Genomic DNA, 20,404 nt, shown 5'->3' with positions numbered 1-20,404 from the left:
GCATAGAAAGTTCCACACACAACTAAATTTCTTCTCTATCAGTTCCAGTGTCCTGATTTCTTAAAGTTTGGGAATAATTTCTAGCTCAATACTTCCTTTGTCTATGGCTTACTATTAGCTTCAGTCTTCAAAGTCAGCAAGAATGCCTGTAAGCAAGACTGTGTACCTATTTTTAAACTTAACCAATGAAAGATTAAGACAGAGGAGTGTGCAGGTTAATCAGGAATATTTATTCATTGAAATGCTGCCACAACCTTTCATTATTCAGTATCAGCTAAGTTTTAGAAATGGTTTCACCTCCAATGCTACACCTGGTAGAACAAACACAGTTTAGTAGCATAAATAATCAAAACTTTCCCAGGACTTAACAACATCTAATAGCTTTTTGGCTCCTCCTAATGATTTGAAATCCAAATTAAGACACCTTTTTTTAAAAAGAAACTTGAAACAACCGTAGAGAGTAAGCTTAATACAGTGGTTGTTTTAGAATCCTGTATACTAGCTGATGATCCAAAAAAAAGAGTAGTATTAACTTTGAATAAGATGTTGAACATAACAATTGAACTCCAGTTGCACTACACATTTTCTGAACTGAGTGACTGCAGCAGGAGACCCAACTGTGCAATTTGCTCATACACAAAACCAAGTTTTAGAAATGCCAGTTAGATAATATTATGATTGTGCACTTTCAATAAACGTATACACATTTCACCTTATCTTCCTGCGGTAGAGATGAATATCTTAAGATGCGAAAACAGAAGTTTTACATAACTGACAACTCATTCATTAGCAAAAAGTTTATAGCAATACTGAAAAGCTGATTTTTGTTTAAACACCAAGCAAGCATGGACATATGAATATTCCTAACCTGTAAAATGATTCCTCCACATTATATCAGCGAAACTCATTGGTGGGCCACTGGGAGGGTAGTGTTTACCTTTCAGAGGCTCATGATCTGTCCTTATCATATCCATTAAGGAATTTTCCAAAGAGTGCAAGTTAAAAGTGTCATAGGGCCTATTCCGGTCCTAGAAGGAAAAAAAAAAAAAAAAAAAAAAAAGAAAAAAATCATTTTCTAACACAGGCTCATTTCTTATTTAACAAAACTCCAGCATCCAATTCTACATTTCGTCTTGACAGAACTTTTTATATTACAAAAAAATTGATAGAGATAAGCCTACAATTGTTAAAATGATACCCTACATTTTGCAACTGCTGCTTTCACCAGTACAGCTAGGCAGAGAAGCTTTTTATTCTTCTAAAAATATATATACAAACAATAGTTAATTCTAAAAATTAGCATTTAAATAAGAACTTAGAAATAAAGCAATATTAATGTTTACACTGGAGAAGTGAAATTGTTTCAGAGTTCAGAGATTTTTGCTTTACAGCTTCATCATCTGCCTTCTATCACAGTGCTACTTTAACATCAGAGCAGGGGCAAGCAATGCTCAAGATGCTAGCAGGCACATTTGTTCCAGAAAGTACCAAGTAATTCTTCAAATGTCTAACCTGAATCTTACAGGTTTAAGGGAAGTACACTACATGTATGACAAAACAAAAAGCAAGATAGGATATGCAACACTTTCAGACTAGAGCACTCAAAAACCTGAGCAAGGGTTGGTTTATATTGTTTGAATCTCTCATTTTTAACTCACTGTAGTTCAGCTTCTGTTTTTTAAGTAAGTAAAAGGGGAAAAGAAAAAAAAAAACAACATAAAACACACAAACAACATTTAGCAGGCCTATTAAAATAACCAGTTTCAAAGTTCAGGAACAATCTTATGGAAGGAACAATCTACGCATGCCCACATATCTAGAGTACTGTACACAACGGGACAGCGTAACAGAATGGTTCCCTTGCTGTAGACAGACCGTTTCTAAAAAACATTAATTTTCTTACTCTCATCACTATCATTAAAAAAAAGTAAAGCACAAGTATGTAAAAGATAGCAGTTTTTCTTTGTATACTATATTATGCTACAATTAATAAAGAGTGGTATAACGTTCTACTGTGCAAACTGAAACCTTCATTGTAATATGCCCCCAGAATTCCTGGAACAATGTTTTCCACATGCTGGTTACTACAAGATAATCTTCTTGCTTGAAAGAAAAAAATTTTAAATCCTCAGACAAGAAGCAGCAGTATCCATAGAAAATGTAACACAAGTTTTGTCTTAAGTATTACTTCTCTTGAACCCTCTCTTTCTTAGGTTGTCTTTAAAGAAAAGGAGAGAATGAGTTCACTGGTATAATTAAGCTTTCTTTTAATATTCCTGTTCTAGAATTCAAATAAATACGCATTATTAAAAGTTTGATGTTATAGAAAGCTCTCAAATACAGATCTTCCTACTGCCAAAAATCTCATGTTCCCACAGTCTGCCTACTCTACACTGAAGATCCAACTTCCCTTCTCCAACATGCTAATTTTGTATTTTGTATAAGTGGACTAGCATTATTTTCTTCACACATTTATTTCTTCTATTGAGTATTTTTTGGCAGTCAAACATGATGTCCAAAGAATAATACTTGATTTCCGTTAGAAGCTATACCAAACACTAAAGTTCAAATGAGCTCACTGATTTTCAGTTTTCATTGTTGACGATTTTTGTGTCTTCTACAGATGCTTAGAATGCCAACATTTGTATACTGTATTTAAAAGAGTACTTGTTCACCTATCCAAGTGGATCAACACATATGGAATATAACATAATTTATGCCCAGGAAATCTAAAATATATCTTGGAAGAAGAAAAACAAAACAAAACAAAAAAACCCCAAAACCCTGAGGTAATTTTTTTTCCAAACAGAAAACTTTATTTTGGTTAAAACAACCCACTGCTTGGGAAGATGTAGTAGGACAGGTTTGTTTTATTCCATATTCACTGTCTTCAAAAAAATGCAAGGTTAGATTGAAAAGAAAAAGTGTAACTTGAATGTAAAAAAAAAAAAATCCCATTCTTGTGATATATTAGCAACTTGATTAAATAGTATCTATATTATTTCCTCAAAGCAAGAATTTTAGTTGTCTTTTTCTATTTGTTTATTTTAAATGCCTTCTAAATATCTGTACTGTGAATATGTAAGGAGGTCAGGTGTTAGAGTACTGAACTATGGCATCTTTGTGAAGAGAAAATATGAAAGCAAACATACAGCTTATATCTTAAATAGGGGTGGAGAAGTATTTTTCAGTCAGATCAGTCCCCTGGTCTGGTTTACGATACAGCTGTAGCAGAGCTGAGCTGGCAAAACCAACACTAGCAGGAGAGCAAAAGGGCAGGACTGCTGCTTTTGCCACAATGATAGTTTATTCCAGCTTTAAACATTCCTGAGATTACAGTCTTAGAGGCCAGAAGGAGTGAGTTCAGAAGAGGACACAGCCTACAAATTGAATTTAATTGTCCTTTATTAACATATGTACCTTATATTTTAAGTATGCTACTATAGCAGCAAATCCCTGGGAAGTCCTACTTTGTTCTAAAACTTCCCAAGGAGCTGTGCACATGGATACATGTGAAAAAAGGGAGGAAAAAAATCATAGCATCAAAGGCAAGGCTATACAGGGCAGGTTTGCTAGCAAGTAGGATCTTTCTAATCTTTTAAGGGGCATACAAACCTGCAATATATTTTCAAGATTAAATTAGACCTACACTGGGCAAAGGAAGATCAATTTAATCACAACCCTTTACTTAGACAATTACAACACTTCCCACTACAGTACTCGAGCAAGCTAAATCAAGTAAAGGAAATTTAGATACAACAGATTTTTTATGAGTATGTTGTGGCATGTGCATAAGTATAACACATGCTGACTACAGATTTTGTATTGTGGATGATAAAATGAACAAGTCAGGGCTAACATTCTAGCTCCTAAGTAAAAGGGCTGCTATCATTTTTCTGAGTAGCTTTCATTTCAGTAGTAATTCATTTGTACTCAGCAGATTTGAAGATTGCTTCCTGAATTCAGCAATTTCTTCCAAGAAGCCTGGTGCTTCTGCACACACACGCACAGGTTGATGTTTCCTTATTTCTCAGCATGAACAGGTTCTCCTGGTTTTGTGAACTGATACTGTTCCATCTCCTGGATTTGCCTTCTGCATTGTTTCCATAGGCTACCCGATCTACTTCCAAACAATCCCAACAATGGAAACAATTCATAAAGGTCCTTGGTAGCACATGAGAACTTTGCAAGGAAGTTCTGGGACTAGGACCATGAATGGAAATGAAAATATAAACTACAGAATGACAAAGCAGAATAATAAACTTGGAAAAGCAGTTTGAAAATCCAGCAAGTCTGGAAAATCTGCTGGGATCTTCTAGAGAAGACAAAGATCCTAAGACCTACCTAGATAAACTACGTTATGGATAGAAGAGAAATCTCCAGCTACAAGGCACTGCCTTTGGCTACACAGCAATCATTAAGTTAGCAAAAGTCCAGCCTGCCCATGTTGGATCATACTTCTGCTGTGTACAGACAGCAGCTCCTTTCTTGTTAGCTTCTAGTGTACATGGCAGCATATTTCAGTTCTTACAATACTCTAGTCTTGAAAGAAAGAGAAACAGCTTAGTAATAACAACTCTTAGAGAAGATATGGGTCCCAGAACTTTAAACCCCAGCCCTTGGCTGCTACCTATATGTTCATCCATGACACAGACTTCCTCAAAGTGTATATGTTAACCATAGTGAAAAATTACAAATGCATATACAGGATCAGATTTCTGAAGGATCGCAAAGTGAAATGGACCTCCAGTTGAAGGTGAGTCTCAACTTTCTACCTTTAAATATCTTACTTGTAAGGCTGATTAAAAATGTCACAAAATACAGTGTCTACAATCTGTCTGTTAATTTAAAAAAACAAAACAAAACAAAAACCTAGTAACTTTGCCAAAAAATAACTGCAGAATCAAGATACTAAAATAAAATGAGAAAATACAATAATTTGTGTTTTACCTGCATTTTACACTTTTGTGCATATGTATTATGCTAGTCTTTAATTACACAACCATAATAATTTTTAAGAGGTCTCCAGTCTCCATCCAATACACATAATGAACCAGCTCCAGGAATGAATCAAAACAGTGCTTTGAAGAGGTCTGTTTGTCTCTAGGACAGATGCCTGTTGCTTATTCCAGGATTACACCAGGCTGAGATGTAATCAGTGTGTCAGCAAATTCCAGGAGGGGAAAAGACATTCTTAAAGTTAAGGGTTATCTTAATTATGAAACAAAGATTACTTAGCAGTACCTGAAGTATGTAATTGACATGTATGTGTATCATTTGAAATCAAAAGAACCTTTTCCCTTTGTCATACTCTAATGTGGTGTGCTTTGTCCTGCCCTCTTCAGACTCACAGCATGGGCATGCAAGGGCAAGGCATACCTAGCACTACTTCAGTTCCCTCCCGATAGATACACAAACCATGTCTTAACCAGTAAGAGGGAAAGGTAAAGAATGAGAAAGAATATATGGCTACATTATGGATGACAGAGGCAAGACCAGCCATAGCTGGGGCCATAATAGGTGTTAAGTGGACCTTAATACAGCCTGGCTTCCTCACGACCTCTTTCAGCTTGAACAAGTAGCCCGAAGTAATTGGAACTAATGAACTAAAAAAGGAGATGACCAACGTATCCCATGGCAGAGACATGGAGAACATGCACCTTGCTCCAGAAACTGAAGCTGTATCTTTTTCTTCTATCTCTGCAGAGGATTATGGCAGCAGAAACACTTGACCATTAGTTGACTGAACTACAGTCACAAAGTGAAAAGTTTTACCCTGAGAAGGCATGTCAGGAATCTAACACATGTTGGCCAAGCCTAGCTATCATCCATACTCAAAATCCTTAAACATGTATTTATGCATGTGCTGAATCCTTGCTGGTATGGCAATTTGCATCTGTAGCACAAAATACACAGTGAGCTGAGAGATACACCTGATCTGCCCATTTTTTTAGTATGCAAGCAGCAAAACCTCAGGTACCTAGACCCTTCCAAAGACACATTTCCCTGTGTCTCTGTATTTCAGTCCATCTGCTAACTGACTTCCCATTAAACTTCCAAGCTTCCTATATTCTGAACAACATCTCGGTTTCAGTAATTTATTTCAGTGTTCTACATTTTCATGCTGCCCTAGATTTTCAAGCTTCCTGCACCAGTATGTGGCACAACGCAGCCCAACTCTGCTGAGCAACAAGATGGCCTCCACTCACCGAGTGGAGCATTAACTGTTTCCAGGAGAATACCAAAACTCCAGTTAGGCTCACAGAAGTCTCAGCATTTTTTACCTACTATATTCTGGGACATTACGTGTAGTATTTCGATCAGAAGGAAGAGATGAGATCCTGGGGAACAGCTAAAGTTCTTATGGCTTAAACAACTTTCTTATCAATGCAAACTTCTTCACTGTGGTCACTGCTGTGTTTCATTCTTCTGTGCCTGACATAAGCCTGGATTTGGCTGCACAGGATTGCTAAGCATTGCCAACTAAAGCTGAAGTCAATGGAAGCACAGGGTAAAATGCCAGCACTGTTTTAAACTGGGCTCGCTCACTGTGTTCTAGCACCTGCAGCAGGGGTTATTACTAAGAACACAAGCAAAACAAGTTTGTCTCACTCTGGTATCCCAATCCAGAGCAGCAAGAACACCAACTGCAAAAAAAGTATTACGGAAGTTTGGCTTGGGACATGCTCAGTCTGCCATGATGGTGCACATGAATGATCACATACAGCAAGCTCTAAATACTCACTGAGCAGTCTTTAGCTCCTAGCAGCTTCAGCTGTGATGCAATCCCACTTCCATTCTCAGTAAAGTTTTAAAAAAAAAAAAAAAAATCTTTCAAAACATAGGAAATCTGAGGAATATGGTCACATGGTAAAGTAAAATGATCACTTTGCAAAAGAATCAAAAAACTGTAAATAGCAAGTGTTACTTCCTTTGCAGCTTGGTGCTGGAATGCTGCCAATAACAACGTGACTGACAACACAGATGCATGCAGAACTAGAATAACCAGAAACTGCAGTATTTTTTTACTTATATTGGATTTCATAAAAATATAAATAAAACCAAAACAAATAAGAAGGCATAAAATGTAGGTAGGAAGGAAAAAATAGGGTAAATTTGTCTATGCCCATGATAAAGAACATTACAGCAGAGCTACTAGTACTGTGTCTTAATGGAATTTTATTTTAATTCCACTTTCTTTTTTAATCTTTCCAGTTAATTTCAGATAGCATTAAACTAAGCCGGATTTATTATATTCCTTTACTGGAACAAAAAGGGGAATGTTTTCTTATGCTATTATTGCTCTTGGAATGCCCACAGAAGAAACACATTGACTTTTCATGCATTTGTCTTTTCTCACTACCAACTGTAGCACATTTTACTTTCATAAGTGTTCAGAAGTTCACTGGGCAAAAGGTGAATTTTTTTAAGCTTCTTCAAAAAGCTTCTAAGTAAAATAAGGAAGTTTAATACAATATAAACCAATATCTAATTGTATATAGATTATGGAAACATTTCCATATAATTTGAAAAATAACATTTCGGAACTCTAGTTAACAATATTTAATCATCTTGTCTATGTTATATAAACTTTTATAGCTAACATGCAAGAACTCAGATTGAATCCAAAAGCCTTGAAAACTTGACTCAAGCAATTTTTCCACAAAGAAAGGTAAAGGTTGTATTCAAACTTTACCCCCTTATAAATTCTGAGTTCTAAAATGTTACAAGAAAACTAAAATCTTTCAGTGAAGTGTTTGCAATTTTTATTTCCAGATAAACTAAAAAGCACAGAAATAGTAAGAGATACAACACGCATTACACAGAATTACAAAAACTAATATAAATTATACTATTCAGTTTAAAGGTCATTTTACTTTGCAGTGAAGATGGGATTCCCTTTTTGTACACACTTAATACATGCTCAAAATAGATATAAAAATGTTCAGGCTTTATAGCCATAAGACTTGGCATCATAATCACTTAAACAGAATATCCTGACAAGCTGCTGCATATTCAATATTTGCTTGCAAACTGTGGAGAAGAAAGTAATAGAATTCATCCTGCCTTTTCCTAAATAGAGGTGAAATACAGGGCAGACTGAGAGGAAGGCATTAACTGTTTCCCTGGCTTAGGCAATTCATGTTTTGGAGTGGCAGGAAACAAACCACAATATGGCCCTACTGGATACAAACATATACCCTGTTCTATATTATATTGTTCATTTCTTTCATCAGAGCCTTACTAAGCAATAGCCTACTTGTGTTCTTTGAAGCACCCTTAGCTATAACTTTTTTTATAACTTTATAACTTTTATAATATGCCAAGCGTACTACTTACGTGATACTTATGTGTTATTTTTCCACCTCAGATTCAAAGACAGTAAAGCACCTAGTCAAATGCTTAAATCACCTAACCTAATGCTCCAATAGGGAACACTGTTTATTACCAGCAAACAGAAATATAATACACTTAGTATTTCAAATGTCTTCTTTTTGCCATCAAAACAATTAGACAATGTGTTTAAAAAACCCAAACAAACAAAAACCTCACAAAGACCAAAAAATCAAAAGAATCTACAAAACCGCTATTATTCTTACACCCATTACACTACTGTAGGGAATGATCTGCAGACATTACAACTGACTGAGCACTCACTGACAGGATTTATGTTTAGTCATATTTTGTTCAACATGATGCTTTAGATAAAAATCTGCTTATCAGTCCTCCTGCTGAATGCATCTCAAAAAGCTGATGTATCCACTTTCTATTATAGTTACTGATTCCAGTAACAAACGGTTCTAACACTTGTAAAATATAGGATTAAAGTAGTTACACCCAAGATGATCATCAATTCACAAAAACAAGCAAGTGGAAAAAAAAAGATGTCAGCAGTAGAATTTACAAGGCCCTTCATTATACCCTTGAGCTATTAAAATGACATAATTTAACTGGTTCATTGGCCTGCTGTGCAAGAGTTCAACACTGATAAGTTACCTTTGGGGTTCTACCACTCTGTTCAGTAGAATGATGCCTGTGTCCCATAGCAAGGAAAAACTAACATTGACCTAAGAACACCTTGCCAGCTAAATCAGCACGAGTGAAGTGCAAACCTCAAATCACAAGATGAAAGCACTACAAAGATGCAAAGACAGCAAACAGAGGAGAAGGGAGTATTGGGAATGCTACAGCATGGAACGATCTGAGTGATAATGCTTCGCAGTAGGGACCACATAATGTAAAAGAGAGTAGAGACATATTGTATAAGGAAGCTATTGTCTCAGAAAGATTTACAATAGGAGCAGTCTGTCTCATGATATTATAGGATAATGAGACAAAATGGGAGATAGAAATAAAAGTAATAACTGTCAAACAGATGTCTCAGCACCATTGCCCAGTAGCTTCATTTACTATGGCCACCACAGTAAAGGAATCTCAAGGATTTCTCTGAAACAGAAACAGAGCTTTTGTGTACGGTTACCAATCATCAGTAACATGAGATATATTGGTAAGGTTTAAAAAAAAAAAAAAGTGTCACTGAAATGTTTAAGCCTTACAACAAACAAAATATCATCTCTCACCCAAACTCATTGTGCTTTTAAGAACAACGTGACTAAAATAATACCTAATTGGCATATTTCAAGTCAGGCTCCTCTTCCATTTCTGTTGTGCTCAGGAAATAGTGCCTCCTGAGCAAAAAAAACCTTTCAACAAAAAAGGGTAAGACATTTCATCTGGTCACATAGCACAAGATCTTCAACTCTTGGTTTGGAGAACTACCCTTAGAGAAGACAGTAATTTGGCCATTTCAATGCCAATATAGCCCTTTACTTCTAAAAGGAAACCAAGAAAATGTTTAGTGGGAATAGTTGGGGGGGGGCGGGGGGCTGAAAAAAAGTGGAGTAATTTACCAATATTTATGCACAGGCCTAAACCAGGCCACACTCTCAATGAAAAACAGCTCCCACAGAAGACAAGGAGGTGACCTTTCCAGTGTGATTTCACTTTGCATGCAGCAGGATTTAACCTATTAGCTGCCATATACTTTTAATTACTAAAATTACTCATATAAGTTGTCCAAGTTCTAACTTTATATTATTACGGCATGATTAATATGCATGACAAATTGTGGCACAAGATTTTAAAACCTGCTTTAAAGAGGTACACACAAAAATCCACTCTGCCACCTTCTTCCTAATGGGGATTGAGAGCAGTTAGGCAGCAAGTGTTCTCCATCCTGGAACTTTACCAAGGACATCATCTCTCATAGAATCCCAAGCTGTCACAATCACCTTCTGATAGGGGAAAGAGGACCAGAGGCTCTCTCAAGCTGTGCACCTACTTCTAAACATGAGTTGAGGACTCCTGTATAGCCACTGAGACAGGAGGCACTCCTTTTCCAAAAGTGCCATGATGTTAGAAATTCTAATCTAAGAATAGTGGCTATTAACTATTTGATCAGCTTCAAAGTTACCGAAGGCTGCATACATGCAACTGAACAGGTGGGAGACAGCAAAGAATAGCAATCCGAAGACCAGTCATAGCATCAAGCTCTATTTAGAGGAAGGAAGGGCAGAAGGGGAGGAAAAAGAATCCCAGCCCAAAACTATGTTTTAATTAGAAGCAACTCTTCAAATCAATTATGTGCAAGCAATTCCATTTCAGATCAAATTTTGTAAACAAAGAAGGAATTTTTCCAGTTGCAAGTACTGAATCATCCCATCCAAGAAAAAACACTTTCCTTTTACATTATAAGAGCTAAACTGATTTAGTACAGGGCAAATTCAGTAAAGTTTGCTCCAAACAGGGAAAATGTCTTGAGATAAAAGCCTACCTGATTTGCAACACTTTTCCTTTTTTGTACAAGGTAATAAAGATTGACAGGCACCTTAACAAATGTTGCTGTAAGGAAAGAACCAGGATGTTAAGCCACTCAAATACATTCAGGGAAGCTGTAACAAGTTCAGCATGAATACCTTGGACAACAAATGTCTAGGAAAAAGTCTAGCAAGACTGATAGAAGAATTAAACAAAAACATATCAGAAGTCAGGAGAATATAATGTAGCCTCCATAATCGGTCTTCACATACAGAGGGGAAAATCAAGTAAACAAGGGTAAATAGTAAAGACAGGTAAACTGTAAGAGACAAAGCAATACCATCTCTCCAATTCAATAACAGACATCAAGTGCATGTGAACACTGTAATCAAAAGGAGCCAGAGTTGGTAAGGCACAGTGAGTGGAACGACTAAAGCTAGCCCAAGTAGGAATGCCAGTACTGTGTATATCTGACCAGCAAAATAAAAAAGAAAGAACTGCAATAATTGAAGCAGGATATGAAACTATATATGACAAACACTGTTTCTAGTTTTTATGACTGAAATTCAAGGATGTCTTCTCTTTAAGAAATAACAAGCAGAGATAATGTAGCATCATACGTTAATGATGCAATATCCTGGAAAGTATGATTTCTGGTTCTTGAAAGACTACGATACGGCTGATCTAACAAGGACTTTAATATAGCATTTCATATGGTGCTACAAGCAAAGTAACTACATAAATGGGAAAAAAAATGATAATTAGTGCAACGGAGGTAAGAAAGAAAATGACAAGGAAAGACGTGACAGTGCTGAACAGAGAAATCTGCTAAAGAAAAGTTACTAATGAAGTTTCTTAAAGGCAAATCTTGAGACCAATTTTATCAATAATGTTGGTTATTAAAGTAGCCAGTACTATTTCCAAGATATCATCAATACAGAGGAGATCAGCTCATCATACCGAAAGCGTTGAATTAATTTGAAGAGCTGCAGCAAAGCAGGATGGTATTTAATAGCAGTAACTACAAGGTCATGACTTCAGGGACTCAATTTTCACTGTAAACTGGGACCTCATCAACCAGAAAGAAGGACACAGAAAGAAGAAAGATGAGTTTATTAGTTAATTTCTGGACAATTATAAACCACGAGTATAAATGTTAGGTGTGAAAAAGTAAACAAAATTGCAGGCTGTATGAAAAATGGTACTTCTAGTAGGACTGCCTTTTGCATCTATCCACATCTGTATTAATAAAAAAAGCTATTTCCATTGTATTTGTTCTTTTAAGTTATTCCCCTTCCTCTACACACCCAATGGAGCCAAGGACTGAGATATATTTTAAAACATTGACTAGTTCAAGTTTATGTTCAAACAAGGCTACTATGTAAGCGAAATAGCAAGAAAACTTTCCAGTTTCTCTAGAAAGTGAAGCCTTCCAAACAAACTGTAAAATCTACTACAATCCATTTTAAAGTAGTTTTAAATGGCGCACACATCATCAGTTACTTCTCCCTTGCCTAACGAGAAAAAATTGTTATATAAGTAACCTACTATTTTTACTTTGAAAAACCATGTCAGAAGAGCGTGTTCTTGTTTAGACAAGTGAGGTAAGACTGTCTGCAGAAGCTTGCATCAAAACATTACTTGTAAACTCTGCTGACAATTATGGTTGATTTTATTACTCAGAAGTCACAGGTACAGCTTCATTTATTAGCAACCAAAGGTAGCAGGAGCAACCAAGCTGAAGTGTCAAACCCAGCCAAAGTTTGCAAGATTTTATTTGCAGAAATTCTCATCCACAGAAAGTGAAAAGGCATATTGTCCTCTTGGATTACCATATATGAAGATACCACAACTTTACTTTCCTTTTGTATTATAAAAATCCTTCTTTTTCTTATCCCTGACTTTTGTTTCCTCCACCCTCTTGTTCTGCCTTAGTCTTCCTACTGCACAGTTAGCTGCTACTTAGGGCTTTGCGAGTTGTCCTTTCTGTTACTGTGAGAGGTTTCACAGTTTTCAATTTTTTTTTTCTTAAGTGACACAGGAAGAAACAATATGAGCCCTGAAAGAATACATGAGTAAGAGAATTATTTAATGAGACGAAATATTAGGTCAGACTGTTATAGTAATCATAATCTCAAAATAAAAGGTATCTTTACAAGCAGTTTAAAGAAAATTTCAAAACCACAAAGTATGTTATAAATGTTTGACAAACTTGGTTATTATACATCTTAATGGCTACTAAGCACATCAATAGATGGTACTAGATTTGGTTACAAGCCATCTATTGATGTGCTGGAGCCTAACAATCAGTTAATACGTTAATAATTTATTAACCTTTTACAAATGTACAGTTACTGTAAAGGTCATGTAGTAAATGGTAGTAACACTAGCTACCTACATGTTAATTCATTAATGCTTTTAACAAATCTCCTTCACAAAGTAAAATACCGCATTAAAGGATCTGCCTAAAAAAGCTCTAGAGTAGTACTCTGGAAAGCACTTCCTTGTGAGACCACAGGGAACATGGGAGTTTAATTTAATGTTTCTGAAGTACGATCTGTTGACTGCTGGAAAGTCATATAACATTTCATGATTGCCTATCACATGCTGCTAATTCTCTACCTTATTTCTGGCTGCTTAACACATGATAAACTTTACAAAGAAGTTTAGATTTCTGTGGTTTACATTCTAGGTGTCTGCCTGATAAACTAAGGAGATACAAGATCTCTTAGACCTAAATCAATGCACCACCAGTAATATACAAACAAGAACTGCTCAGAGCAATTCAAGAAGAGCTTGTCATACCTGCATACAAGATTTTAAAAAAATATTACTGAACATGAGAAAAATGCATTACTTGAACTAAAGCACAAGTACTTTCTTATAAATAAGGGTTAAATTTTCCAGTCAAATGTTTTCAACTTAGCACTGCCTTAATACTTAACTGGAAAGACTGATTTTTTAAAATCTTTTTTTAGGTTAATAGGAAAGCAATAGAAAAATTTGAAAGCTAGAGAGAAACAGAAAAGAGAAAAAGAGTGGATGATCATGGTCATCTCAGTGGAAGGCAGGCTTGAAAGACTGAGATGATCTAACATTTCATAGAGTATCTTGCAATGCATTGTTCTTAGATATTCTAATTTAATAGACCAACTTTGAAGGCAAACTAAACATAAATATTTTTTAAAAGTACTATTTTAAATATCATCAGAAAAAGCAATTGTACAACTAGGGCATAAAAAAATACATCTAAAATTCCATAAAAGAACACCATCCCAGGTGAAAGTAAAAATATACGTATAAAGGATAACACTCAGCATAGCTGAGCTGAGAAGATGGTCCAATGATACTTGGCACAAGCTCCAAAACTATTCACCCATTCCATGCCTTTTTTTTTTTTTTTGTTTAAAATGCTTTCACGGTAAGAATTGTTCGTTGCGTACATTGTATGACATATAACTAAAATTAAATGGCATTTCACAGTCAGATGCCAGTGAGAAGGTTTTAGTAAATCATGACGATTACTTATTTTACCAGCAAACTAAAATCTGGAAACAAAAATCTGTCAACTTGGTTTTAATTTTTTATTTATTAGGGGTTTTTTTGGTTGGGTTTTTTTGTTTTTTTGTTTTTTTTTTTTAAATAAGGATAGAGGCAGGGCAGAAGAACTCTGAGGTTAGTGGAAGAGATAAGCATAGCAAGTTTAAGACTGAAGAAACATCCAGGACACCTCTCAGCATGTTAAGAAAGACTTTGTAAAAAGTGAAAACCCTGCAATTCACACTTCAACACACACACCACTGTAGCAAGGATTTGGAACATACACATAAATACATAAAAATTGCTTTTTTTCATTATGACCATATAAAAGACTAAGCATAACCACTAAAAACTTTTAAAATTACAGAAATAACTGAAAAAAATAACTAAACTTGAAAAAATAACAAAAAAAAATGAAGAAAAACATAATTAGTTTGGTGGTTCTAGTCCCTGGTCCTAAATTTAGTTTATCTACACATACACTATAAATAAACTAGATAGTAGTGATAATGTAGCAGTATTGATGGTATAGTGATGATTTAAACTTTAACCTTCAAAATCACTGGGTTGGCCTTTTTAATTCTTATCAGGTAGGAATTACATAATAATTCAAGACAATATGGCACCTCCTTCTTTTTTTTTTTTTTCCCCTTGCTGATAACTAACCAACAGCAGCAGTAAGAGCCTAAAACTTTTTCATTGATTCAAGCAGAATGAAGCATCAACTTCCAAGGAGGAATCATGAATTTTCATTTAATCCAAAAGAATATTTTACCATTCAAATGTTTTAAAATAAAACGTTTTGTTATATTATTGTTAGCAACTTTCATAAGAAGCCATAATTTCAAAGCCTTCCTTTAGGAAATAAATCTTACTCACAAAAAAAACCTTTACCACTTTGAGAACAAAACAAGAAAGCTTCAGTGGGTGATTTTCTTTGTTTTGAAGAGCCATTCTTCTATATGTAAAAGATTAATTCAGAAACATAATACATTATAGATAGCATCACTTTCTAAAGTTGCCTGACATTTCTCATTAAAAGGTCAGCTTTAAGTTGCTTACAGCGTTGCCAAAAATAACTTTCTAGGGTGAATTTTTTTAAGATGAGCACCTCTCACAATAATTCTTCCATGTAGGAAAGATTAATTTCAGTGGAACATCCACTTACTATTATGACATAAAAGAAATTTTTTTTTTTATATATATATATATAAATATATATATAAATATATATATAAATATATATATAAAAGTCCATGCTAAATACATAATGCTTTTCTCATTTTATGTCAGAAGTGTTTTTCTGCCAATCTGTGTGAAAATCCATCCCAATTCACACATTCTGGAAGCTGGATGTGGGGACAGGGAGAGAAAAATCAGTTCAGCATGTTCAGACTAAGTTATCTCTTGGTTAAAATTTCTAAATTTCTAAAATTTAGAACTTCTAGCTAATATTTCTGAAAACTCCATTCTCCCTGATTTTCTTTAAACCTAGTTAAACCCCCTCATGCTATTAAGTTTGCGCAGGAGTAATTCCCACAGAGTAAGTCAACACAATTCAGCTTATGATTACAGGGATTTATTGGGCCTTCCCCTGTAACTTGAAGCTTTGACATAGAAAGTGGAATAGGGAAGGCCAACTCAAATGAGAAGCCTCAGCAAAAAAGGGGATCAAAAAGCAGGAACGGAAAGAAGTAGAAGGGAAGTTTGAAAGGGATGGAGTTGAACAGTTCAAGGCTGGATGAAACAAAAAAGAAGGGGCCATGCCCACAAAATCATGCTTCACCCAAAACTGAAACCCATTGACAGTATGTGCTCTGTACACATTACTTTCATTAACTTTGTCAAACCAAGAACAATCTGTAGAGTTGCTCAAAAGACTCCAACTTGGCTGATGAATCATGATCATCATCCTAACATGTAACAGAATCTGTGGTTTTGCTTAAGCATTTTACTTAAGCTCTAGGAATTTAAAAGAAAACTGCAATTCTTGCAAATTTTGCAAAGCTATACACACAAAAAAGATAGGAAGTGCAGGAGTAAGACTGCCTGTGCAATTTAAATTCTACCATTTTGCATCAATAAACTATAGCTAAGTTTCAAAACCATTTTTCCAACAAAACCTTATCTCATCCAGTGCCCATCAGTGATGTTTTTGAATAATTAAGAGGTTGTTTGTTTATAGAAGTTCTATGTTGTTTCTTGCAGAATTTGGAAGATGTACAGAGAACACTACAGAGAGCTGAAGGAAAACTGGATCTCAATTAAGGAAATTAAATATTTTGCTTCTTTTCTCTTCCCTGATAAATAGTTCTTAATTACCGAATATAATTGACATATACCTTAAACTAAAACTTTTCACAAGTGACAATTTGTTTTCTTCACTTTTTGATGCCTAATTTGAGATTCACAGAAACAGCAAACTTAGAGACAGTCAATGGATGTTCTGTTTTCAAAGAGCTATATATGCTAAATATTTCAGAAAAAAACCTAAATTTTTAAGTCTTCTTAGATTGAACATTGAAAAGAAAATTATATCCCCAAACTCTGTGCCTCTTACTTACACCTGTAGAACGAAGATCACACCACCCCTTCTCCTAACACTGTTGTGACAAAGCAGATCATATTTATCCTGATCAGCACAGTGCTTCTCTTCTATAAGATCTTAGAAAAACTGAAAATTTTATCTCTGGGATGAGTTTGAAAAGCATGCAATAAAGAGACAAAGCCACGTTAAACAACGAGGAAAAGGAAGGTATGAATTAGCTGTGTTTTACAAATGCTACTGGGAACTTGTAGGAAAAGACAGAATCATATAACTGAAACTTAGGAAAATGAAAATGTTGACCAAGTCTGAAGATACACAAGCAAAGCTTCTGTGAGATTTCACAATTTGCATTTTTAAAATTCTAAAATTTACAAGTAATAATAAAAAGATTACACAAATGAAGATCTATTTCTATGTACAAAAATAGTACATTCATCTGACTACTGAGACACCTGCTTATTATCGGTATGTACACTATTCTAATAATTGTTTAAAAGCAATGCTTTTGCACTTCTCGTAAATTTCTACTAAATGAAACAGGGAAAAGTTAAATAAAGAAGAAATAATGAAACAAAACATGGTAACGGTACCCTAAATTTAGTTACAGAATGTATAAAATTTCACAGTAGCCTAAAAACTGAAAACTCTAAACATGCTCTGACATCCTTGTTAGAAAATGAGAATGGAAAACTACTACATTTCAATTCACATAGTCACTGAAAAAAATACATTTAGCTTCAGTATGAAAAAGAGGCAACTTATCTCAATAACAGCAAAACCTACTTTGTCAAAGTACTTGACATTTCGACTTAACAGCAGGTATTACTGAAAATTAATTACAATTTTTTTGAGAAACTGAACTGCTTATACATACACAGATATATAGATGTACATACATATATTTTTTGCGTATATTTATACACAAAATGCTCACGTTACTAGGAATGGAAAATTTGCCTAAAGCTTTGAAATATGCAGAGTTTCTCACATAGTACATGTTCCACTTACTCATGTTGCTGGCTAGAGGGGGGAAAAAAAAAATAAAAAAATCTCTAAACACATGTGGACATTTAGGAAGTTTCTCTATAGAAGGGAAGTTTTTAGCCCACGTAGCACCAGAAAGAGTCCAAAGGAAATTTAGCTGACCTTATGCTGAGTAAACAGGAATTAGAAAACACTGTTTCCTACCCTTTCTGATATTTTATTTCCACCCCACCATACCAAACCAGTAGGTTGAGATGAGAAATGGTAAGAACTACTTCAGGCAGCATCTTGCAAAACTAAGCACTTAACTGGGCTTGCAATAAGCTAGAAGGGCACAACAGCTTGATTACCCCTGAGAGAAGGCAGTAACTTCCGCCTGCTTCTACTGTTCCTCCCATTTGAAGACCATACAGAATTTCTTTACCTCGCTTTTGATATCTTCTGACAATAAAACCATGATTTTTCTGAAGACATGGAATACGAGTAAACAATCCTCTTTCATGCCTCAAGAATAGGGTGCTCCTCTTTCAGCAGTTAATTGCAACCAACAATTATACATTAAAAGCTTTCACTATTGATTTCTAGAAGTTGAGAAGAAAGAGTGGGGGGAAATAGGAAAAAGAAAGAGAAAAGATATACTTTTTTATCTAACGTCTGCTAACTGCCATTAAGCTAAAGGTCTTGAACAGATCTTTTTCCTTAAATAACATATTACATGTTACTATGATAAAAACAAAAGCAAAATCAAAGCAGCATGGTTATTTGGGGAAAAACAGTGAAGTTTGTAAAGGCCTTTATTTCCTGTGGGAGTTTATGCCATGATTTGGAATAATGTTTTGATTAAATTTCTAGGACAAGCATCTTTTTTTTATAAATAGTATTTTCAAACTTGTAACACTATCTCAAGTGATCAGTAGGAAAAAGAAAAACAAATAAAGGCCAGAGAGCCTTAGAGCCTCTCTCAAAGGTCATCACTGGATAGTTTTGGTATGATGTTTTTCTCTTCAGCCTAATTTAAAAGTTTTTGAAAGCACAGTAGTCTACCCAGTCCAAGCAAAATTCAGATGTATGCAGTTTAAGATCACGATATAACTTCAAACTAAGCAGTGCTGTCTTTTAGCTTCCCTTTGGTATGCTTCAGCCAGGAATCACTCATGAGTTGCCTTAATGAAAGGAGAGCTATTTCACCAACTGCTAAGAAATGGAAATGTTCATCATCCACTCAGCAAACTCATATTTTCTTCTTGAAAGTCACCTGGAACAGGAAAACATTACTTTTCCAGGTCTCTATTCATCTTCCATTCAATTCACAAGAGCAGCCTCTAGGCAAAAAAATGAAAACTGGGGAAGATGAACCAAGAAGGGAAATAGCAAAATAAACTGCCATACCCTTCACCTTCCCTTCTACCTTACCTCCCAAAGGAAAGACAGATAATTCCTTTATCAAATCTTTAAGACAAAATTATTGATTCATTGTTCTATATTAATACCTTTAATGTTTTTAAGGAAGTCCTGCCTATACATGGAGTTGCTCAGAGTATCAACTGCATACTGAATTCACACCTTTGCTCTACCTTCACTAACTCCGAGGACCTATCTACGATTCAATTGATTACTTAAAATCAAGACAATAATCAATAAGTCATTAGTGCTCAAATCATCATACTTTAAATATGAAACAGTTGTGTGCTTTTTCTTCTGTACTGTTATGGTATTTTAATTAATTTGAAAACACAGACATTGAGAACTCAATCAAATTTAAAATCTAACAAAAATTGTAAAATACTTCATACCTACTAAGGCTAGAATGTCACCTATTGCTTGTTATCTGTTACACTGGAAGACTACTGAGACACCATGGCATGCATTCTCACATTTTAATATTCAGAATCAGGCTACTTATTGTGCTAGTTAATACTAACAACAGAAGCACGTAAGAAAGGAGAAGGGGAGGGGAAAAAATAAAAAAAATAAAAAAAAAAAAAAAGAGAAGTGGACAAAGTTACTTCCACAACAACTAGGTCCTTTTCTTTTTTTTCCTTTCTCTTTTTTTTTTTGTTCATAAAGTTGCAGGCTGCCAGTACTTGTGTGTCATCATGTAAGAAAAATTAAGATTAGATTACACACTAAGAAATAGTTTTCAAGACACCAGTAATGCTACTAAGTATGGTTACCTACTAAACTGTCAAGAAGCCAGAGCCCAGAATTGTCAAATTTAGAATAAAGAAATACAGTGTTTCAAAAATTAATCTTCAGATAGACTTATTGCATACAACTATTTCTGGTTAAAAAAAAAATCTAGATTTAAACAAAGACTTTAAAATGACAGTCACCAGAGTGTATTAGCCAGTAAAACACCTTTGCTCATAAATATAAAACCGTATTTGTTACACTCATGAATGTTCCAATACTTGACCTCATTTTAATTCAGTCATCATTTTTTATATACACACACATATGTATATCCTAATATGCATTTCAGGTTACTGTAGTGTTAAGAAACAGAACTATGAC

At 34.9% G+C, this 20,404-nt stretch overlaps 1 protein-coding gene across 8 annotated transcripts in view; it reads right to left on the bottom strand.

Moving 5' to 3' along the window:
• CPEB3 (cytoplasmic polyadenylation element binding protein 3) overlaps positions 1–20,404 on the bottom strand; it is a 100,076-nt gene that overhangs the window by 65,609 nt on the left and 14,063 nt on the right. For 6 of the 8 annotated variants that reach the window (XM_087765852.1, XM_087765848.1, XM_087765850.1 and 3 more), the window contains exon 3: positions 869–1,028. In XM_087765852.1, the coding sequence (XP_087621978.1) occupies positions 869–1,028 (160 nt within the window). The remainder of the gene's footprint in view (positions 1–868; positions 1,029–20,404) is intronic. The other 2 variants (XM_087765849.1, XM_087765853.1) reach the window with 1 other exon arrangement.

The sequence above is a fragment of the Nipponia nippon genome, unplaced genomic scaffold, assembly GCF_047370975.1.
Source record: "Nipponia nippon isolate SJK-2023a ecotype South Korea unplaced genomic scaffold, ASM4737097v1 scaffold_3, whole genome shotgun sequence".
Lineage (NCBI taxonomy): Eukaryota > Metazoa > Chordata > Aves > Pelecaniformes > Threskiornithidae > Nipponia > Nipponia nippon.
This window is presented reverse-complemented; position numbering and strand designations above follow the sequence as displayed.